Source organism: Rousettus aegyptiacus, unplaced genomic scaffold, assembly GCF_014176215.1.
Source record: "Rousettus aegyptiacus isolate mRouAeg1 unplaced genomic scaffold, mRouAeg1.p scaffold_m13_p_8, whole genome shotgun sequence".
NCBI classification, from domain to species: domain Eukaryota; kingdom Metazoa; phylum Chordata; class Mammalia; order Chiroptera; family Pteropodidae; genus Rousettus; species Rousettus aegyptiacus.
The window spans coordinates 26,980,314-26,999,047 of NW_023416311.1; the positions used below are offsets into that span (position 1 = coordinate 26,980,314).

The 18,734-nt window shown below is 33.2% G+C and overlaps 1 protein-coding gene and 1 pseudogene across 1 annotated transcript in view; one reads left to right on the forward strand and one right to left on the reverse strand.

Moving 5' to 3' along the window:
- The window catches only part of BAZ1B (bromodomain adjacent to zinc finger domain 1B), a 60,497-nt gene that overhangs the window by 7,308 nt on the left and 34,455 nt on the right, over nt 1-18,734 (forward strand). Inside the window, exons 2-6 of the mRNA XM_036225363.1 lie at nt 229-345; nt 3,633-3,777; nt 9,167-9,368; nt 12,438-12,559; nt 14,634-14,831. Of these exons, the coding sequence (XP_036081256.1) occupies nt 229-345; nt 3,633-3,777; nt 9,167-9,368; nt 12,438-12,559; nt 14,634-14,831 (784 nt within the window). The remainder of the gene's footprint in view (nt 1-228; nt 346-3,632; nt 3,778-9,166; nt 9,369-12,437; nt 12,560-14,633; nt 14,832-18,734) is intronic.
- Nucleotides 12,714-12,832, reverse strand: LOC118607068 (annotated as a pseudogene).

The following is an 18,734-nucleotide window of genomic DNA, read 5'->3' on the forward strand; positions in this document are numbered from 1 at the left end:
ATTTATACTAAAATGTTAATATTTTATTTGTAAAACATGACAAACCATTCTAATCATAGTTCAGTCTTAATCATCTTGTTTGGATTTGCCAATTAAAAACTGATTTTATCTTCTCATGCTATACATCATAGAAAGGATATTATAGGTTTTTTTCTATATGTAGTATTTTATGGATATGGATTAGATATCTGTTGCTCGAATATTGTTTTCCTGAGCCACTGCTAACAGAGAATATGAAGCCCGTTTGGAAAGGTACAGTGAACGCATTTGGACGTGTAAGAGTACCGGAAGTAGTCAGCTAACACACAAGGAGGCCTGGGAGGAGGAACAGGAAGTTGCTGAACTGTAAGTAAGAGAAGCATTGCTCTTCTAGCACCATCTTCATATTATTAGGAAAGGGGGAATAGCAACTGTAAAGCAATATTTGTATTTAAATTTATGGGGCATCAATTGAAATACATTAGTATAATGGTGTCTGAGTGCCTTTGCCTAGTGGCTTCTTGCTAGTAACAAAGTGTGTGGAAATGTAGTTTTGTGTATACTTATTTAGATATTTACCAGGCTTTTGAAAGTTTTTGCTCTGTACTTTTACCTTGTTAATATTCTGGAAATGTGGTTCTAAGCAATGGAAGTAAATATGATCTAGAAGTAGTTTGGAGGCAGCAGATTAGCAGAAAGTTTTATTTTGTGATTATTTGAAGTTTAAGACAGTATTTACAGCAGCTATCAAAAATAAATACACAATTTGAAGACCATTTAAGTGGGCTCGTTGAATGAGATGTCTTAAAAATCTTGTCTGTATTCAAAGTGCCTACTTATCTGGGTCTTTTCTCAAAGAAAACACTCAGTTTGGGCAGTAGGCGCATGTAAAAGATAACTAGAAACTAGTGATGATGAAAACCACTCTTGGTAATTCGGAATAGAAGCTTCTTCTATGGACTTCTCATTGGTTTCTCTTGATATCAGACAAGCAGAAAGCATACAGTTTAGTAATCTAATACTAATCTGCTCTTTTGCTGATATAACAGAGCACTAGGTTCAGTTGAGACCTGGTTTCTAGTCATGGCTCTATCATTGACTGATAATTACTAAAATCTGTTAACCTGGCTGGCACCTGTGGCTCCTTTACTTGAGTCACTTATATCAAGGGTCCCCAAACCCTGGGCTGAGAACCAGTACCAGGTCAGTGGCCTATTAGGAACCTGGCCTCACAGCAGGAGGTGAGCAGTGATCAAGCTAGTGAAACTTCATCTGTATTTGCTGCCGTTCCCCAGCGCTAGCATCACCACCTCAGCTCCACCTTAGATCATCAGGCATAAGGTTCTCATAGGAGCACCAGTCCCTGGTGCCAAAAAGGTTGGGGGCCACTGACTTACATCATTCCGTTTTTGATTAGTGTATTTATGTATATGGCTTTTTAGTGTGCTAGAACAGGGGTTGGCCAACCTTTTAAAGAGCCTTTTACTAAATATTTTAGGGTTTATGGGCTATATGGTCTTTGTCTCAACTTTCAACTCAGGTTGTACAGTAAAAACAGCCATAGATAATATATAAATGAGTGACCGTGCTTCTAATAAAATTTTATTTACAAAAACTGATAGCAGGCTAGATTTGGCCCATGGGCTGTTGCTGCGTCCTGCATTAGCCTGTAAACTTCTTGAGGGCTGGCCTCATATTTTACTCATTCTTGAATTGGTTACTGTACCTAGGCACAGTCCTCTGCACTATATGTAAGCACGTACTGTTTGCTCTTTGCAAATAGAGATAGTGCTACTTTCTCTGGGTGTGTTTTTAGGAAAAAAGGAAACTAACCTGGAGTTGTTAGAGAAAAGTTCATGAAGACGGTGATGTTTGAAGACAAGATGAGACATTTGTGTTCAGTGAACAGTGAGGATGGCAATAATTTTTGAACAGAAAAGATACATATGGTACAGTGATGATCGAATTTGGGCTTTGAGAAGTTTAATCTGGAAGCATTGTGTAGGATGAGTTAGAGAAGAGGCAGGTGTGAAGTCTGTAGGCTAGCTAGGATAGTGTTTAGTGAGTCATGGCATTATTGGGAATAGAAAGAATGAGATGGATTCTCTTAATTCTTCCTGAAAAGAGGATTTTGGCCATAACTTTGGAAAAACTACTACGTACTTTGTTTTTGAAAAGCCATAACACATTAACATATTAAAGATTTCCAGAAGACCTGTAGTAAAGGAGCTTAAGCTTGGTTTAATCTTGTGGGTTTCAAATTTAATTGACATCAGAACTGATTACATGAAAGTGAGGTTTTGAAGAACACACTTGGGGAATGTTTTATGTGATTTGATAGCTAACAAAATATAGGGGGCGATGGGAGGAATTACTGAAAAAGACAAGTTTTACAATTTTTATTCGAATTAGAAATCTTTTTCGGTTGTAAGAATATAAATAATACAGAATTAGTAAAAGAATCTGAACATAATTGTCCAGTCTCATTCAGAAATAACAATGAAATTTAAGCTGAGTGACTGTAAGGTTTAATGAGAAGAGAGTGAGTTAATAGGGGCCAAGAAAAGCCTTATGAAATTGAGGAAGTCTGAGAACGTCTTGGAAGGATGATTAAGCTATAAGGGAGGATAGTGGAGAGAGAACAAAGGTAACAACCTTAACAAAGGGAGGGAGAGGAGAAGCTTATGGGTTGTGATTAGGAAATAGCATATAACTCAGTGGGTTAATTGTAAGGGAGGGAGTATGATAAGAGATTTTCAGTCTAGCAGTCAGTTAGTGGAACATTTGTAGTTATAAACAGTACAGAAAGCAATTGAGAATATTGTAATACGACAGTAAGCCTAATATTTGCATTTACGTGAATTCTCATGCCCGATGCTTCCCTTTGTCCACAGCACAAATATTACAGTCTGGTCAGAATTGAATATCTAACAACTAATCATTAAGGTTGCTGCTGCCTGTTTTTGCTACCATCAAGAACCCAGCAGTGAATATCTTTGTGCATGTATGACAGTTTTTGATAATTGTTGTCAGACTGCTTTCAAAGAGTTGAAACAGGCTAACAGCAGTATATGAGTGTAATTTTGCACTATTCACTTGCCCATATTGGATATGATAATTAAAATTCTTTTTTGCTAGTGAAAAGTGGTACATCATAGGGCTTTGGAGTTCAAGTCGTGGTTCCAACATGTTACCTCTTCCTGATATATTTTCCTTATTCATAAAACGAAAATTCTAGGTACTTCATAAGGTATTATGAGAACTAAATGAATATATATTAAAGCATATTATTGATTGAGAAATAACAAATATACTTGTTATGGTGTCCTAACCAAAAACTAGGAAAAGGCTGTGAAAAAATAATTCACACCTAAAAAGGGGGTCTACTATAAAAACAAACTTGGGAAAAAAATCAACCTTATTAATGATATGCCTATTATTTACATTTTATAGATGAGAAAATTAACTTGGATAGGTCAGTCTGACAAAGCTACTTAAAAGTTCTTTCTTTTTCCTGTGTGCCACATGGTTTTTAATCTTTATTACCCAATGTCTTGCATATATTTGCTAAAGAAATGTTTGAATTTACCTGAATTAAAGCTCCAGATAGGTTTTTCTGCATTTTCTTGGCAATTAATAACATACTTGTTTAGTTTGAAGGAGGAGTTTCCTGCCTGGTATGAGAAACTTGTTCTGGAAATGGTTCACCATAACACAGCCTCTTTAGAAAAGTTAGTAGATACTGCTTGGTTGGAGATCATGACCAAATATGCTGTGGGAGAAGAGTGTGACTTTGAGGTAAGCACCTTCTTTTTTTTTTTTTCTTTTTAAATGCGATTTGACTCACTAACCATATGTCAGGATTGGAGTGTCTAGTATAGATTATAGAATACATTTTTGTGTTTATAAAATTGTATTAACATGAAGTTTGCTTTGCTTCATATCAAGTGTAAGGACCACATTTTAGAACCATATTTATTATTAGAAATGTTTAATCTTATAATGGTTAGACTGTGTACCATTGTACTCTTGTTTTCTTTGTGTTATCCCTTTTTAATAACTATGCTATCTTGGCTTTTATTATTTTTTTTGTAATTTTTTTTATACTTTGTTTAAAAGACTCAGAAATCTATGCTACCAACATGCATACAATCTCATTTCACTACAATAGTGAATGAGTTAACTTTTTTCTTTTCCAACTTAAATTTGTTATTTAATTTTCTAGCTCAGATAGCTCAAGGATAACTTACTAAAGTGATACCTAACACTAAAGCAATCTCTGTGTAATGTTTTGAAAGCTTAAAGTAAGAATCTGGAGGAAGGGAACTCAAATTTGTTAAATACTTGTATTTACTGGATACTGGGCTAATCATTCTACATAATATAATGTCTTGCAGAATCTGCATAGAAACATTGAGATAGGAAACAGGCTCAGATATTTAAATAGGTTGTTTACATTGTTAACTCATGTGAGTTATAAGTGATTTCAGTTGTATGCGATGGAAGACCTAACTAACAGTAGCCAGTACTTTTCAAACTTTAGTCTAAATAAAATGACTTATTTTTAAAGTTATTTCAAAAAATAAAATGGAAGGAACACTTCCAAACTCATTTTATGAAGTCAGCATTACCCTGATACCAAAACCAGATAAAGACATTACAAAAAAGAAGAAATTACAGGCCAGTATCCTTGATGAATATAGATACAGAAATTCTCAACAAAGTGTCAGAAAACCACATTCAACAATGCGTTAAAGGGATTTTACGCCATGACCAAATGGGATTCATCCCATGGGTGCAAGGGTGGTCCACCATCCATAAATCAGTCAATGTGATATATCACATTAACACAGTAAAGTATAAAAACCATATGATCGTCTCAATATGTGCAGAAAAAGCATTTGACAAAATCAGCATCCTTTTGTGATAAAAACTCTCAATAAAACAGGTTTAGAAGGAACATATTTCAACATAATAAAGGCCATATATGACACACCCACAGTTACTATCAACGGTGAAAAGCTGGAAGACTTTCCTCAAAGATAAGGAACAAGAAGACAAGGATACTTGCTATCACCATTTCTGTTAAGCATTGTAGTGGAAGTTCTAGCCACAGTAGTCAGACAAGAGAAAAAGATAAAAAGCATCTAAATTGGAAAGGAAGCAGTAAAACTATTATTATTTACAGATGACATGATACTATATATGGAAAACTCCCTAAAGGCCACCAGAAAACTATTAGAACTTGTAAATGATTTCAGTGAAGTTGCAGGATACAGAATCAATATACAGAAAATCTGTGTTTCTATACACCAATAATGATCAATCAGAAAAAAAAATTAAAAAGCAATCCCATTTACAATTACATCATAAAGTATAAAATACCGAGGAATAAATTTAACCAAAAAGGTGAAAAACCTGTACACTGAAAACTGTAAGATATTGAGGAAAGAAATTAAACAAGATGTAGCTAAATGGAAGGGTATCCTGTCTCATAGACTGGAAGTATTAATATTGTTAAAATGTTCTTACTACCTAAAGTTATATACCAATTCAATGCAATCCTTATTAAAATGTCAATGGCATTCTTAGAATGAGAACAACTAGTCCTAAAATTTATGTGAAACCGCAAAAGACCCCTGATAGCCAAAGAAATTTTCAGAGAGAACAAAGTAGGACTCATGCTCCCTGATAGCAAAGTATACTACTAAGCTATAATAATTAAAGTAGTGTGGTACTAGCAGAAAAACAAATGTGTAGATCAGTGGAATAGGATAGAGAGCCCAGAAATTAATCCTCACTTATATGGTCAGTTAATCTACAGAAACAGAAGAGGCAAGGATCTACAGTTGTATAAAGACAATCTTCAGTAAATGGTATTGGCAAAACTCGACAGATACATGCAAAAAAATGAAATTGGACCATTTTATACCATATACAAAAGTAAACTCAAAATGAATTAAAGACTTAAATGTTAGACCTGAAACAATAAAACTCTTGGAAGATAACAGGCAGTAAACTTTTTTGACCTCATTCTTAGCAATATCTTTTTGGGTATATCTCCTCGAACAAGGGAAACAAACAAAATAGAAATACATAAAACTAAAGTTTTTGCACAGCAAAGGAAACAACAAAACGAAAAGACAGTCTACTGAATGGGAGAAGGTATTTTCAAATTTCTGGGTATTTATCCAAAGAAAACAAAACAATAATTCAAAAAGATATATGCATCCCTATGTTCATTGATAAAGGGGTTAATATTCAAAATATATAAGGAACTCATTCAACTTAACATCAAAGCCTTAGCAGTCCAATTAAAATATGGGCAGAGGACTAAACAGACATTTCTCCCAAAAGGACATGCAGATGGCCAACAGGCATGAAGAGATTCTCAATATCACGAATCATCAGGGAAATGCAAATTAAAACCACAATAAGATTACCTCACGCCTGTCAAAATGGGTATCATCAATGAATCAACAAATAAGTATTGGTGATGATGTGGAGAAAAGGGGACCCTCGTACACCATTGGTGGGATTATAAATTAGTACAGCCACTATGGAAAACAGTATGGCGATTCCTCAAAAATTAAAAATAGAGCTGCCATACAATCTAGCAATTACATTTTTGGGTATTTATCCAAAGAAAACAAAACAATAATTCAAAAAGATATATGCATCCCTATGTTTATTGCTGTATTACTAGTTATAGCCAAGATATGGAAGCAACCTATATGTCCATTAGTAGATGATGAATGGAAGCAACCTACATGTCTATCAATAGATGAATGGATAAAGATGATATGGTAAATATATACAATGGAATATTATTCAACAATTAAAAATGAAATCTTGCCATTTCCAAACACCATGGAAGGACATAGAGGGTGTGCTAAGTGAAGTAAATGAGACAGAGAAAGACAAATACCGTGTGATCTCACTTGTACATGGACTCTAAAAACAAAAACAACAAAAAAAGAAAAAACAGACCCATAGAGAGAACTAGCTGATGGTTGTCAAAAGAGAGGGAGTAGGGAAATGGGACTTTTAAAAAAGGAAGATGCAAAACAAGTGAGTTGCTTAAAAAGAAAGTAGGGAGGGTTACTATTTTCCTATTTTAGGTAAGGGTCTTATTTTCACAAGGTTGATGTGATCGCCATAGACAGACAAAGAATCTCACACATGTAGACATACAAATGGACACAGACACACTCAGATAACATTCACGAGCCTACCAAATGAAAATGAGAGGCAAAGAGAGAAAATAAACATACACAGACATGAGGAGGATACAGAGATAAATAGAGAGAGAGATACACAGACGTAAACACATTTTTCTTACAGATCCATCAACCTGGCCAGTCTGCTCCTCTTGGAAACTAATGGCTGGTTCAGTAAACAGGGAACAGCTGAATAATGGGCCTTGAAAGATTCTTTGTCCAAATGGCTTAAATATATGACCAATACCCCAGGCAAGGAGATAAAAATCGTTATGTCAGGTGCCAATTTATGGGTCCAGTTAATCCTCTCCACTGGTGAATGCTACTAAGTATTTAAGGAAGAAATAATACCAATTCTGTACAAACTCTTCCAGAAAATAGAAGAGGACAGAATTCTTTGTGATTAATTTTATGAGGTCAGCATTACACTGATACCAAAACCACATAAATACGTTATAAGAAAAAACTACATAGTAAGAGAAAAAATCTGTGTTCTCAGAACACCTTTATGAACGTAGATGTAAACATTCTAATCAGAATTTTAGCAAAGGAAATTCAACACTATATTAAAAAGGTTAATACATTATGAGCAAATAGGGTTTATCCTAGGAATATGAGGTGGTTTTAAATTTATAATTCTTATTGATAAATAAAAACCATATGATCATCTCAGTTTACACAAAAAGCATTTGAGAAAATCCAATATCAATTCCTTATCTCAGCAAACTGCCAAGAGAAACTCATTGATCTTATTATAGAGGGTATGTACAGTATAACCTGCAGCTAATATACCTAATGGTAAAAGATTAAATGTCTTCTCTTCCACTCTATTTAACACTGTATTGGAGTTTCTAGCTAGTTATATGTTAAGAAAAAAAAATAAAAGTCATCCAAATTGGAAAACAAGAAGTAAAATTATCTTTATTCCAGACAACATGATTGTCGGTCTGGCGATTCTCATGGAATTGTAAAAGCTGCTAGAACTAATAAATGCGTTTAGCAAGGTAGCAAGATACAAGATAAATATACAAAAACCAATTTGTATCTCCACATGTTAGCAACAAACAATTGGAAATTGAAATTTTAAAAAGAAATACTATTTTAATAACATTAAAAAATACGAAATACTCGGAGTAAATCTGACAAAAGATATGCATGAGTTCTACCTAAAAATTATAAACCATTGCTAAGAGAAATTAAAGAAGACCGTAAATAATGGAGAGAGATAACTTTTCATGGGTCATACAAATTAATATTAACATGTCAGTTCTTCTCGGATTCAATACAATTGCAATAAAATCACAACAACTTTTTTGTAGCAGTTGCCAAGCTGATTATAAAATTTATTTGGAAATACAAAGAATCTATACAAAACAACTTTGCAGAACAACAGAGTTAGAGATCTAATACTATCTGATTTAGTGCCTTTAAATTTTAAAGTATTAAGATGGTGTGAAATTGGTGTAAAGGTAGACAAATAGATCAGTGGAATGAAATAGTATCCAGAAATAGACCTACATATGTGCATACATACATATACACATACATGCACACTACTGATTTCTGGTAAAGGTGGAAAGATAATTAAGTGAAATAAAGATAGTCTTTTCCATAGGTGGTACTAGAATAATTGGATATCTGTATCATTGGTATTTTATAAAGTGGAAATTCTTGAACTGTAATCACACAGCTCTGAGGTTTGTGCAGTGATTGCCCTTTGGGCTTAGTACATTGGTACATGAATTATGTACCAATGCGGTCATTTTATTCTTTTAAGATGTCACATTTTAACCTAGAAGTCTGGGAAATAAAATTGGAAAAATCGCTATACTTGGCTACTTTCGAATTTAAGTGAATTTTTGTCAGGTAAGGTGGAATGTATATTGAATAATATATTGTAAGTATTATCTTTAGATTTCTAGTTCTTATTTTATTATCTCTGATTCTCTCTCCTGTCTCCTTTATAGGTTGGGAAGGAAAAAATGCTCAAGGTGAGGATTGTGAAGATTCATCCTTTGGAGAAAGTGGATGAAGAGGCCACTGAGAAGAAATCCGATGGTGCCTGTGATTCTCCTTCAAGTGACAAAGAGAATTCTGGCCAGATTGCTCAGGAGCATCAGAAGAAGGAGGCAATTATAAAAGAGGATGAAGGAAGGAGAGAGAGTATTAGTATGTATAATGCCAGCTTTCTTACATGACTCCATTTATTTTATTATACACAAATCTTTTTGCATTCTTTGGCTACTAAACTTGTAATTGAGGTTTGTAGATAAATAGAGTTACTTTTGTTCATTATGATTCAGAAAACAACTAAAATAGCCACAACACTTTGTAAATCTCCCTATATAGTTAAGACCCTTGGAAAGTCATTTCCTCTAGTTGCTTAGTAATCTGTGTGTACATACTTAGCTACTCAAGACGGTAAAGAAAGTTTGCTTTCTTTTTCTCTTTAGGTTGGAAATATGTATATAAGTGTGTGTGGGGGGAATGGTAAGAGTAGGAGGAACAAATTCTAATCTCATGTCTCTTCACATTGCAAGCCAGTGTGGTGGTTCTAAGATATTTCTTTTTATCTATATTCTATAACTTCAGTCCTTCTATGATGAAAGCCGCCACAATTTTGAAACACTGATATCTGAAAAAAAATTTTAGTGACTTGGTGATTCTAACAATATTGTTTTGAAAGCTGAAGAACTGAGACATAGCCCATTGGGAAAATTGTTCAGCCTCTGAAGCCTTCAGTTAAAAAAAAAAATCCGTAAATAAGGAATTTGACCGGAATAGATTTCTTTTGTCTCAAAGTATCAGTACTCAAAGGGTTTATGTACTTTGATCCCTCTCCCCATGACTGTTAGAGGATCAGATAATTTTATCTCATATTTAAGTGTTACAGAGTTGGAATTAGAATCTCACATTACAGTGTTATGCTGTCTGTTTTCCATTCTATTTTGTGTCTTTCAGATGTTTTGCATATGTGTAGATAGTTTTAGAGGGACATCAGGACATCCTTAGGAAACTTTAGATACTGTTGTTATAGCTGGTCCACCCCAGTTGTTGATAATTTCACTTTATTTCACTTTTTTTAAAATAATTTTTTTATTTTTTAGTTTAGTTTCAGGTTAATGGATACTTCAGTTTTGTTTTTCACTATGTATTATGAATGCTAATATCTTAGGTTTTCCAGTTTTTCTCTTTTTGATCCTGAAGTTCTCTAATATGTATATTACTTATATTTCCCAAGGCTTGACATTGATAAAATGTTTTGGTGAGGTGTTGGGGTGATGCTGTGTCTTCTAACACTTCTTTTCTTGTAGAATCAGATCATTGGACTACCAGTGATGTATTACAATTATTAATTTCATGCTTTAAGCATTATGTACCAGGAACCCCTAGTTTTAGGCTTCAGCTTCTTTTTTAGAGTGTTGTGTGCCTTAGTTTAGTTTTTAATTATTGAGGTATAATGTTATTGCTAGTAAGTGGAAAGAGTGGAGGACAGGCTAAGAATTAGTGTTATAATGTCCTCTGAATACTTTCAGGGGAAAAATTGATAAGAATTTTCATAGAAATGATAGACAAATTCTAGTATACAAAATATTTTCTCACTAGGTGACCTGCCTTTTACTTTATGGGGGAAAAAATATATATATATTAGGTAGGAACTTTTCAGCTGTGTTCTTAACCTCCCTGTTATAAATTTCTGTATTGTTCCTCCATCTTAGAAGGGAGCTATCTTTCCTCCTGGCCAAGGTACTTGTGCTTTGAATCCCATTCCCTCCTATTTTCTCAAGGGTTGGATTAACTTTTATTATTCCACTCTACAGTGTTTTTTTAACCCTCTTTTTAATGATTCTTTTTGATTTATAAAATCCATTTTCTTTAAAAAAAAAATTATATCCTCCCTTGATTCTGTTCTGTTTATATCTTATTTATTCAAACTAAGATTCTTAAGACTATTTCTCCATTTTCTGACCATCACTTTATTTCTTATTCTAGTACAGTCTAACTTCAGCTTCTTTACACTTGAAACTATTCCTAATATGATTATAGGTGACTCCCTAATTGCCAAATCCTCTGATTTCTTAGTCTTTGTTTTACTTTTCTGTTATATTTAATTAACACTGTTGGTCTCAGTCATATCTCTTAGTTCTCCAACTACTTTTCTGGTATTTTTTTGTTGCTGTCATTGTTTTTTACCTTTTCCCCCCTGCTAGTCCTTAGATTTTTTTCCATAGGGTTTTGTTTCTGCCTTTTTATTTTTTTTTAATACAAATCTGTTGTATTTCATTCATGCCCTCAGTTTTAAACTATTAATATGTCTATAGGCTGATGATTCCTAAACCTAGATCATTTTAATTTCTTAACTTTAGATCTAGTTTTCACTTGTTTGTCTCAGACAATTCAAATTTAACACATGTAAAGCTAAATTGATCATCTCTTTATGTTGTCTCTCCAAGGCAAGTAAACAAGAACCCTACTATTTTTTAACTTTCTTACTCAGTTAATGACATCATCATCTATTTGGTCCCAAAGGCAGAAAACTTGGAGACCTTTAACATTCCCACATCTAGTTGGTTACCAAATCTGTCTCTCTAGATACCTCTTGGCTCTTTCATTCTCTATTCCAGGAGCATTAATTCAGATATTTAGCATTGTGTCTGTGATTTCCTTATCTTTAGCCTTACCATTTTATTCATTTTCCAACTGCTGAAAGTATTTTCTTAATTTTTCACACTAGTGATTTTTCCAAAATGTACATCTGGTTATTTAGACCAAAAATCCTTTCTTTCCCTACTGTCCACAAGATAAATTCCAATCTCTTTAAAAGGTATACAAGGTTCTTTATAATTTGCCCCCTACTTAACTCTTTAGTCTGATTTTTTTTTTTTTTACTTTAATTAGATCACATTCACCCATACTTTATTACTTGCAGTATCTGAACAAATCATATTCTTTCTAGGCCTTTCCTGCTTATTTTCCAGACTGTTAGACATTGCTTCTCTCTCCTCATAATATTTTTCTTTACCAACTTTTATTACAGTATTTACCACATTGTGTTATAATTGTTGACTCCTCCCATAGACTTTAGCTTTTAGCTAGTCAAGGTAAGGATTTTATGATTCATCTTGGTGCCCCATTATTCAGTGCTTGGTACAGAGTAGGTATTCAGTAAAATAGTTATTAATGAATAAGTGGATAGAATTAAAAGAATTATGTTTTTCACTAATTTTCTATTGTTAGATGACAGAGCACGTAGATCTCCAAGAAAACTGCCTACTTCATTAAAAAAAGGAGAAAGGAAATGGGCTCCTCCAAAATTTCTGCCTCACAAATATGATGTGAAACTACAAAATGAAGATAAGGTTAGTTGGCACTTTATATTTTTCTCTTACGTGTACATGTTATTTTATTTTATTATTTTTTTATGTTTTAGGTGAGGCAACCTTTGGTTGACTTGACATATTGCAAAGGACCTTGTCAGCTTACAATCCCTTATTTTTTTTTTTTTATTTTTTACACCCATAGCACCCGGTCTTTCTACGTGGTGTTCTATCCAAGTACTAACCAGGTCTGACCCTTCTTAACTTCTGAGATCAGACGAGATCAGGCTTGTTCAGGGTAGCATGGCTGTAGACAGTACATGTTTTTTAAGAAAATATTATAGGGCTAGTTTTCTCAGAGAAAACGTACTAAAAAATGTAAACGATTGTGTTTCTACAACAAATTTTGAGTGGTTTTCTAGTCTTAGTAATTATAACTTTAAGTTGAATCGTTTTTACTTTCCTAGGAGATTACATGCCTTTTTTTAAAAAAAATAGGAATTATTAGAGTTAAGAATAATTTGCATTTGAGCTTCAAACTTAGATTGTTTGAAAGATAAGAATCTGTTTCCAGAGGTTACAGACTTCCTGAGGTAATAGCTCTTCCCAATTAAACGTAGAGCAATTTTAATGTAGTTAAATACAGAAAATGAGTCACCACTAATCTGTGCTTTTACATGGAATCTGTGGAGATTTACTAATCTAAAATAGTAAATACCCTTAAAATAATTGAGCACTATGTTTTTATCGATTCTAAGATGTTCATCTTTAATATTTTTAAAAACGTCTTAGCATATATCTTAAAATCAGTTGGCAAGAGCTTTTTTCTTAGTGGTACATAAAATGATGTCTTTTATTAATAAGATCTCAGATTGCATGAAATATGGCATATTACTTTCAGATACATACTTGTATGTAAAATCTTCTAATTAGAAAGAAGCAGGATGGGCAGTTGGGTGTGGAAGGCAGCTGCACATTTTTCTTCATGTTAACTGTTTTGTAGAAGAAACAGGTAAGGTCTGAGAAATTAATAATTCTGTCAAAGCTCCTAATTTAGTAAACAAGATTGGGAAGGATTATAACCCAGATCTTTTGCTGCTTTAGAGTGTTATTTTTTTTCCACCTCACAGTGTTGACAAGTCTTATTCCATTTTGACTCACTAGTTTCATAGTGATCTGAAGACATAGCTGGATTGTTAGGATTTCTTTATATTTGAAAATTGGACGTTAAATATATTTTTTTACTAGGTTTCTTAACCTTTCATTCAGCAAGGTAGCTAGTTAAAACATTTCTAGGGAGTCTCAACCATTTCCTTAGTTATCATTTATATTCTTATTGATGAATATAAATTGTTTTGTTTCACATGTAGTAAATAGTGTTTATAGGAAGATAGAAAATACAAGTAAGTAAAAAGATATCTCTAACCTCATGCTCAGAGATGATAATTGATGAATATAGATGTAGTTAATGGTGGTTAGCGTTGAAGGAATATTCATATTATTTTGTAGCTTGCTTTTTTCATTAGCTATATGGTGAGCATCTATATTGTCATTACATTTTTTTCCAACATAATATTTTCAAGTTGTAGTGTATATGATTGTCACCAGGGGAGTTTATTAAACATGTAGATTCCCAGGTTTTACTGCCAGAGATTCTTCTGATTTGATAAGTTTGGGGTGAGGCCCATGCATTTGCATTTTAATAGCACCGTAGATTATTCTGATAATTTGTCCTGATTGAGAAATGTTTTTCCTCCATGGCTGCATGGTGTCCATTACATGGATGTCTTTTAACTTTAAAATGAATCTCTTAATGATATGCCTTTATATAGTCTCCTCCCCTTTTTTGCTTTTGTAAGTAGTTGATGATGACTGTCCATTTATTGAATTTTAATAAGGGAAATTGCTGGTTCAATGGGTATACACATCTTCGGACTTTGATACATACTGACAAATTGCTTAGGGATACCTTTAACATTCTGTCTGAAAATTCTACTTTTCCTTTCATCTGTTTTATAGAAGGAATTATGATTTTTCTGGAGAGAATATAAATCTTTGTTCTCATTGGTTAATTGCTTTTTACCCAGTGATGAGTTACTTATATTTGTTAACCTAGATTATCAGTAATGTGCCAGCGGACAGCTTGATTCGTACAGAACGCCCACCGAATAAGGAGATACTTCGATATTTTATACGGCATAATGCCTTAAGGGCTGGCACTGGTGAAAATGCACCTTGGGTGGTAGAAGACGAATTGGTGAAGAAATATTCCCTGCCCAGCAAGTTCAGTGACTTTTTACTTGATCCATACAAGGTAAGGTCATTGTTAATTTTTGGACAGCAGGATAGAGCACTATATTAGATGAATTCATTTTCTTAGGTGGCTCCAATAAGGTTAGATTTATAGCAGATTTTGAACTCTCACAGCACATAATGCATTAAAAAATTTTTAGGTTTATCTCACATAGGTTATGATGTATGGGGGTTTGTATAGGAGAGGCCACATTGACAATTTCCCCTATATGGTTGCATAATTATGTATATAAAAAATTAATACATATGCTTTTTTGCCTCACATCTTTCTCGGAATGAGGTATGGTATAAATACAAAAAATATTTTGAATATTGATTTCTAAACATGAAAACTGATTTTGTATATCAAAAAAGATGATTAAATGTATTGGCATCCTTGAAAAGGACTTAGAATGAGTATTACTTTGAGAGGTTATTAGAAAATCTAGGAAATCTAAATTTCCCTCTTAAAAACGTGTTTTTTTCTTTAATTATCTCATTCGATCTTCAAGACATTCTTCCGAAGTTGCATGGGGTGTGTGTGCGCGCGTGTGTGTTTGTGTGTGTGCGCGTGTGTGTTTGTGTGTGTAAATCTTACCAGATGGAAATGGAGGCTAGTCTAATTAGAAGCAACAGAAAATGAATGACAAAAGCTAAGACATTGGCCTCGGATTCCCCCACTTTAATTCTCCCCAGCACTTCCATCCCTGACCTATGGATGTTGCCATCTCCTTTTAAGAACTGGCTGGATCTCTGAAGGCGAGGCATCTTGTTCCACACACCTGGCACCCCAGGGGCCTGGCACACCTGGGGTATGGTTGAGGCTCCACCTGGGGCGTGAACCCAGGACTTTTTGCATGTAAAGCAGATGTGCTAACCACTATACTATGCATTCACCCCCTGGCCTTGGATTTCCATAATTGTCTTTTTCTATCTCAGGATTTCTCCAGTAAGATTTTTTTTAATGTAGGTTATGAGAGTATTTATGCATCTTTGATGGTAAATTCGCTTATTTGTATACCGATGTTTTCATCTTGGTCTCCGGGCTAGAATGGGAGCAGAAGAGGGCTGCCGATCCATTAAAACTAAGAGTTCCAGCACCCCTCGCCCCTTTTTTTAATTGTCAAATGCTAAGGCTATTTTGAGTCATGTAATTAAATCACCTCAGATATCTTAAATTGATTTTGATGACAAAAGTAATATTGAGAAATTATTTTATTTCTTCAAACATTGATAAAGACCTCTAACCATAGTTTGACATTTAACATGTTTTCTTATTTGAGATCAGCATGATCAAGCATTATCTTTCATTATGCTCTTTAAATTTTTATTAGTTGTATAAAAAGAAAAAATTCAGGAATTGTTTTTTTCTAGATCAGGACTAAATTTTCCATGACACTTTAGTAAATCTAAATTTGTTCCTTAATATTTTCATTTATTGAGGGGTAATTTAATTCATTGTTATTTCATTGCCGAAGTTTTTGAATTGATACAGCTTTTTGGTAGTTTTAACTTGAGATAACTATCTTTATTGTATGAGAATCCTATATAAAATCATTTTTGATTGGGTTTTAGGCTTGTTATCATTTGAGTCCTTTAATATTTTCCTCTTTAAATTTTATAGTTGTCTTTTAATGTGTTTTAGTTTAATGATTCAAGTGTATTAAATGAGAGAAAGATTAAGAATTTATGGATAAAAGGTCTTTGGGGTTTATAAGAATAAAAAAACTGATCTGTACTTTTTGTAGGAGCCAGAGACTACAGTTCCAGGAAATATCTTGAAAAGCAATTTCTGAAAATGGCTACTCAAATTTCCTATTGAGGGCCTAAAATATTAACTTAATGAAATTTGGCTGTAATTCAGATTGAGGTTTGAACATGCAAGCTTGTGTAGACTAAAATGCTATGACAGTGGTTCTACCTAGTAAGAGAAATTAGGACTCTTGTAAAATACTGATCTATAAAATTAAGAGCACATACTTGTCTTTTTATTTATTTTTCCTACCTTAAACAATGATTTCTTATTCCCCAATGCTATTTGATATTTTACTGATTTTTGTTTTCTGAATTTTACATAGTATTTTTTTGTTTATTCGTAAAATTAATTTTCTTAAAGACCTTTTGGTATCAGCCAGGACAGAATATAGTAAAGACAAAGATTATGAATAGACCATAAAACAGTGCTTTGGATTCTTTCCTCAGCTAAAAGAAATTTTAAGTAATGCATTGAAAATTAGAGCTGATCACATATCATCTGCCTATCGCAAAATCAGTAGGTTAAAACATTTTTTTGTCTGTCTTCTCTTTGTTTTTTGTAGAATTTAATGTTCTAGTAGGCTGCTGAATACAACTGTTGAGAGATGAGATCTGGAGAGAGGAAGCAAGTTCTGAGTAATAGTTTTAGGAAAGGGCTGATCTTGGGTGCGAGAGAAGAGAGGTATAGAATTTTGGAGTATTACCTGAGTAGGGCGTAGTGTGATGATGAGGGTGTGTTTGTGGTCTAGTTAACTCTAGAATATAAATTACAGGTACTCTTACTCATTTTATGTCTTGTGATGTTTCGCATAGCTATAATAGGAACATAGCTAGTGAATTCATTTCTTTAAGAAGTTCTGTTCTTCAAGAAAAATGCAACCGTGGTTGAGGTTAGGGATAACAATTTTTTGTAGGCCTAATTAATGACGTGGGGAAATGATTTACAGGGTAATTGAGTGATAGCTGTCATCTTAGATGAAATCGGCTTAGTTCATTTTCTCTTCTAGTACATGCAGATCTGGTGTTTTGTTATTCTCTTGGTAATCTTTGAACTCTTATTTTGGACTGCTGTGTCCTAGTGAGGAAGCTTTTGGATAGAGATGTAACAAGAAAATAAGACTTTTGTTTGACATTCGGAATCCGAAATAATTTAGACTGATTTAATTTGGTTCCTAATACATTTTTTAAAAATTTTATTGTGAAATAATTTCATATAGAAAAGTTGACAAAAATACTATAAAGAATTTCCTTTCAAGTAGATTGTACTCTTTCAGTCGATTCCTCAAACGTTAACATTTACATTTGTTTTGTTATTTTCTCTATATATACACACATACACAAATAGTTTTTTTCTGAGATATTTGAGAGTAGATAATAAGACAGGATGCCCTTTTACAAAATACTTGAATATGTGTTGTCTAAAGACAAGGGTATTTTCTGTCTAACCTTTTTAAATTTAAGAAGGAAAGAAAATAAAAGGATATTTTTAATGTAACTGTAGTACAGTTAACAAAATCAGTAAATTAACATTGAAACATACTATTGCCATTTATCCAAAAAAATCCATTAAAAAATTTTGTTTTGGTTTTAATAGGATCAAATATAGTATTATATATTTACATGTCGTCTCTTGAGTAATCCCTTTCATCTGGAATAATCCCTCAGTTTTTCTTTGTTTTCTAAAAACCTTGACATTTTTTAAGAATACAAGCCAATTTTTGCAAAACGCCCCTAAATTTGGGTTTATTTCTTCATGATTCTATTTAGACTATGAATTTTTGGTAGAAATATCACAGAAATGATGTTATGTTTTTCTCAGTGACATCAGGAGACACATGATGTAATTTTGTGTCATTACTAGTGATAATTATATATTTTTAGAGATGTTTCTTATCTTCTAATAACTGATGTTTCAAATAAATTTTGAGAGTCCTAAGATTTTTCTTTAAATTTTGGCTCTGAAGTTTGTTTATATGAGTTGGAGACGAGAGCAGAAGTGCTTTAAAAAATTAACTTTCAAAATACTGAAAAATATTTTGTAGTAACATATTTCACAAATTTGTAGATAAAGGCATCTAGACTGAGTTAAACCCACTACATGAATGTTGCCTTGAAACTCCTAACATGATTCCTTGGGCCATCAAGAGCAGTGAATGAAGAATCACAGATA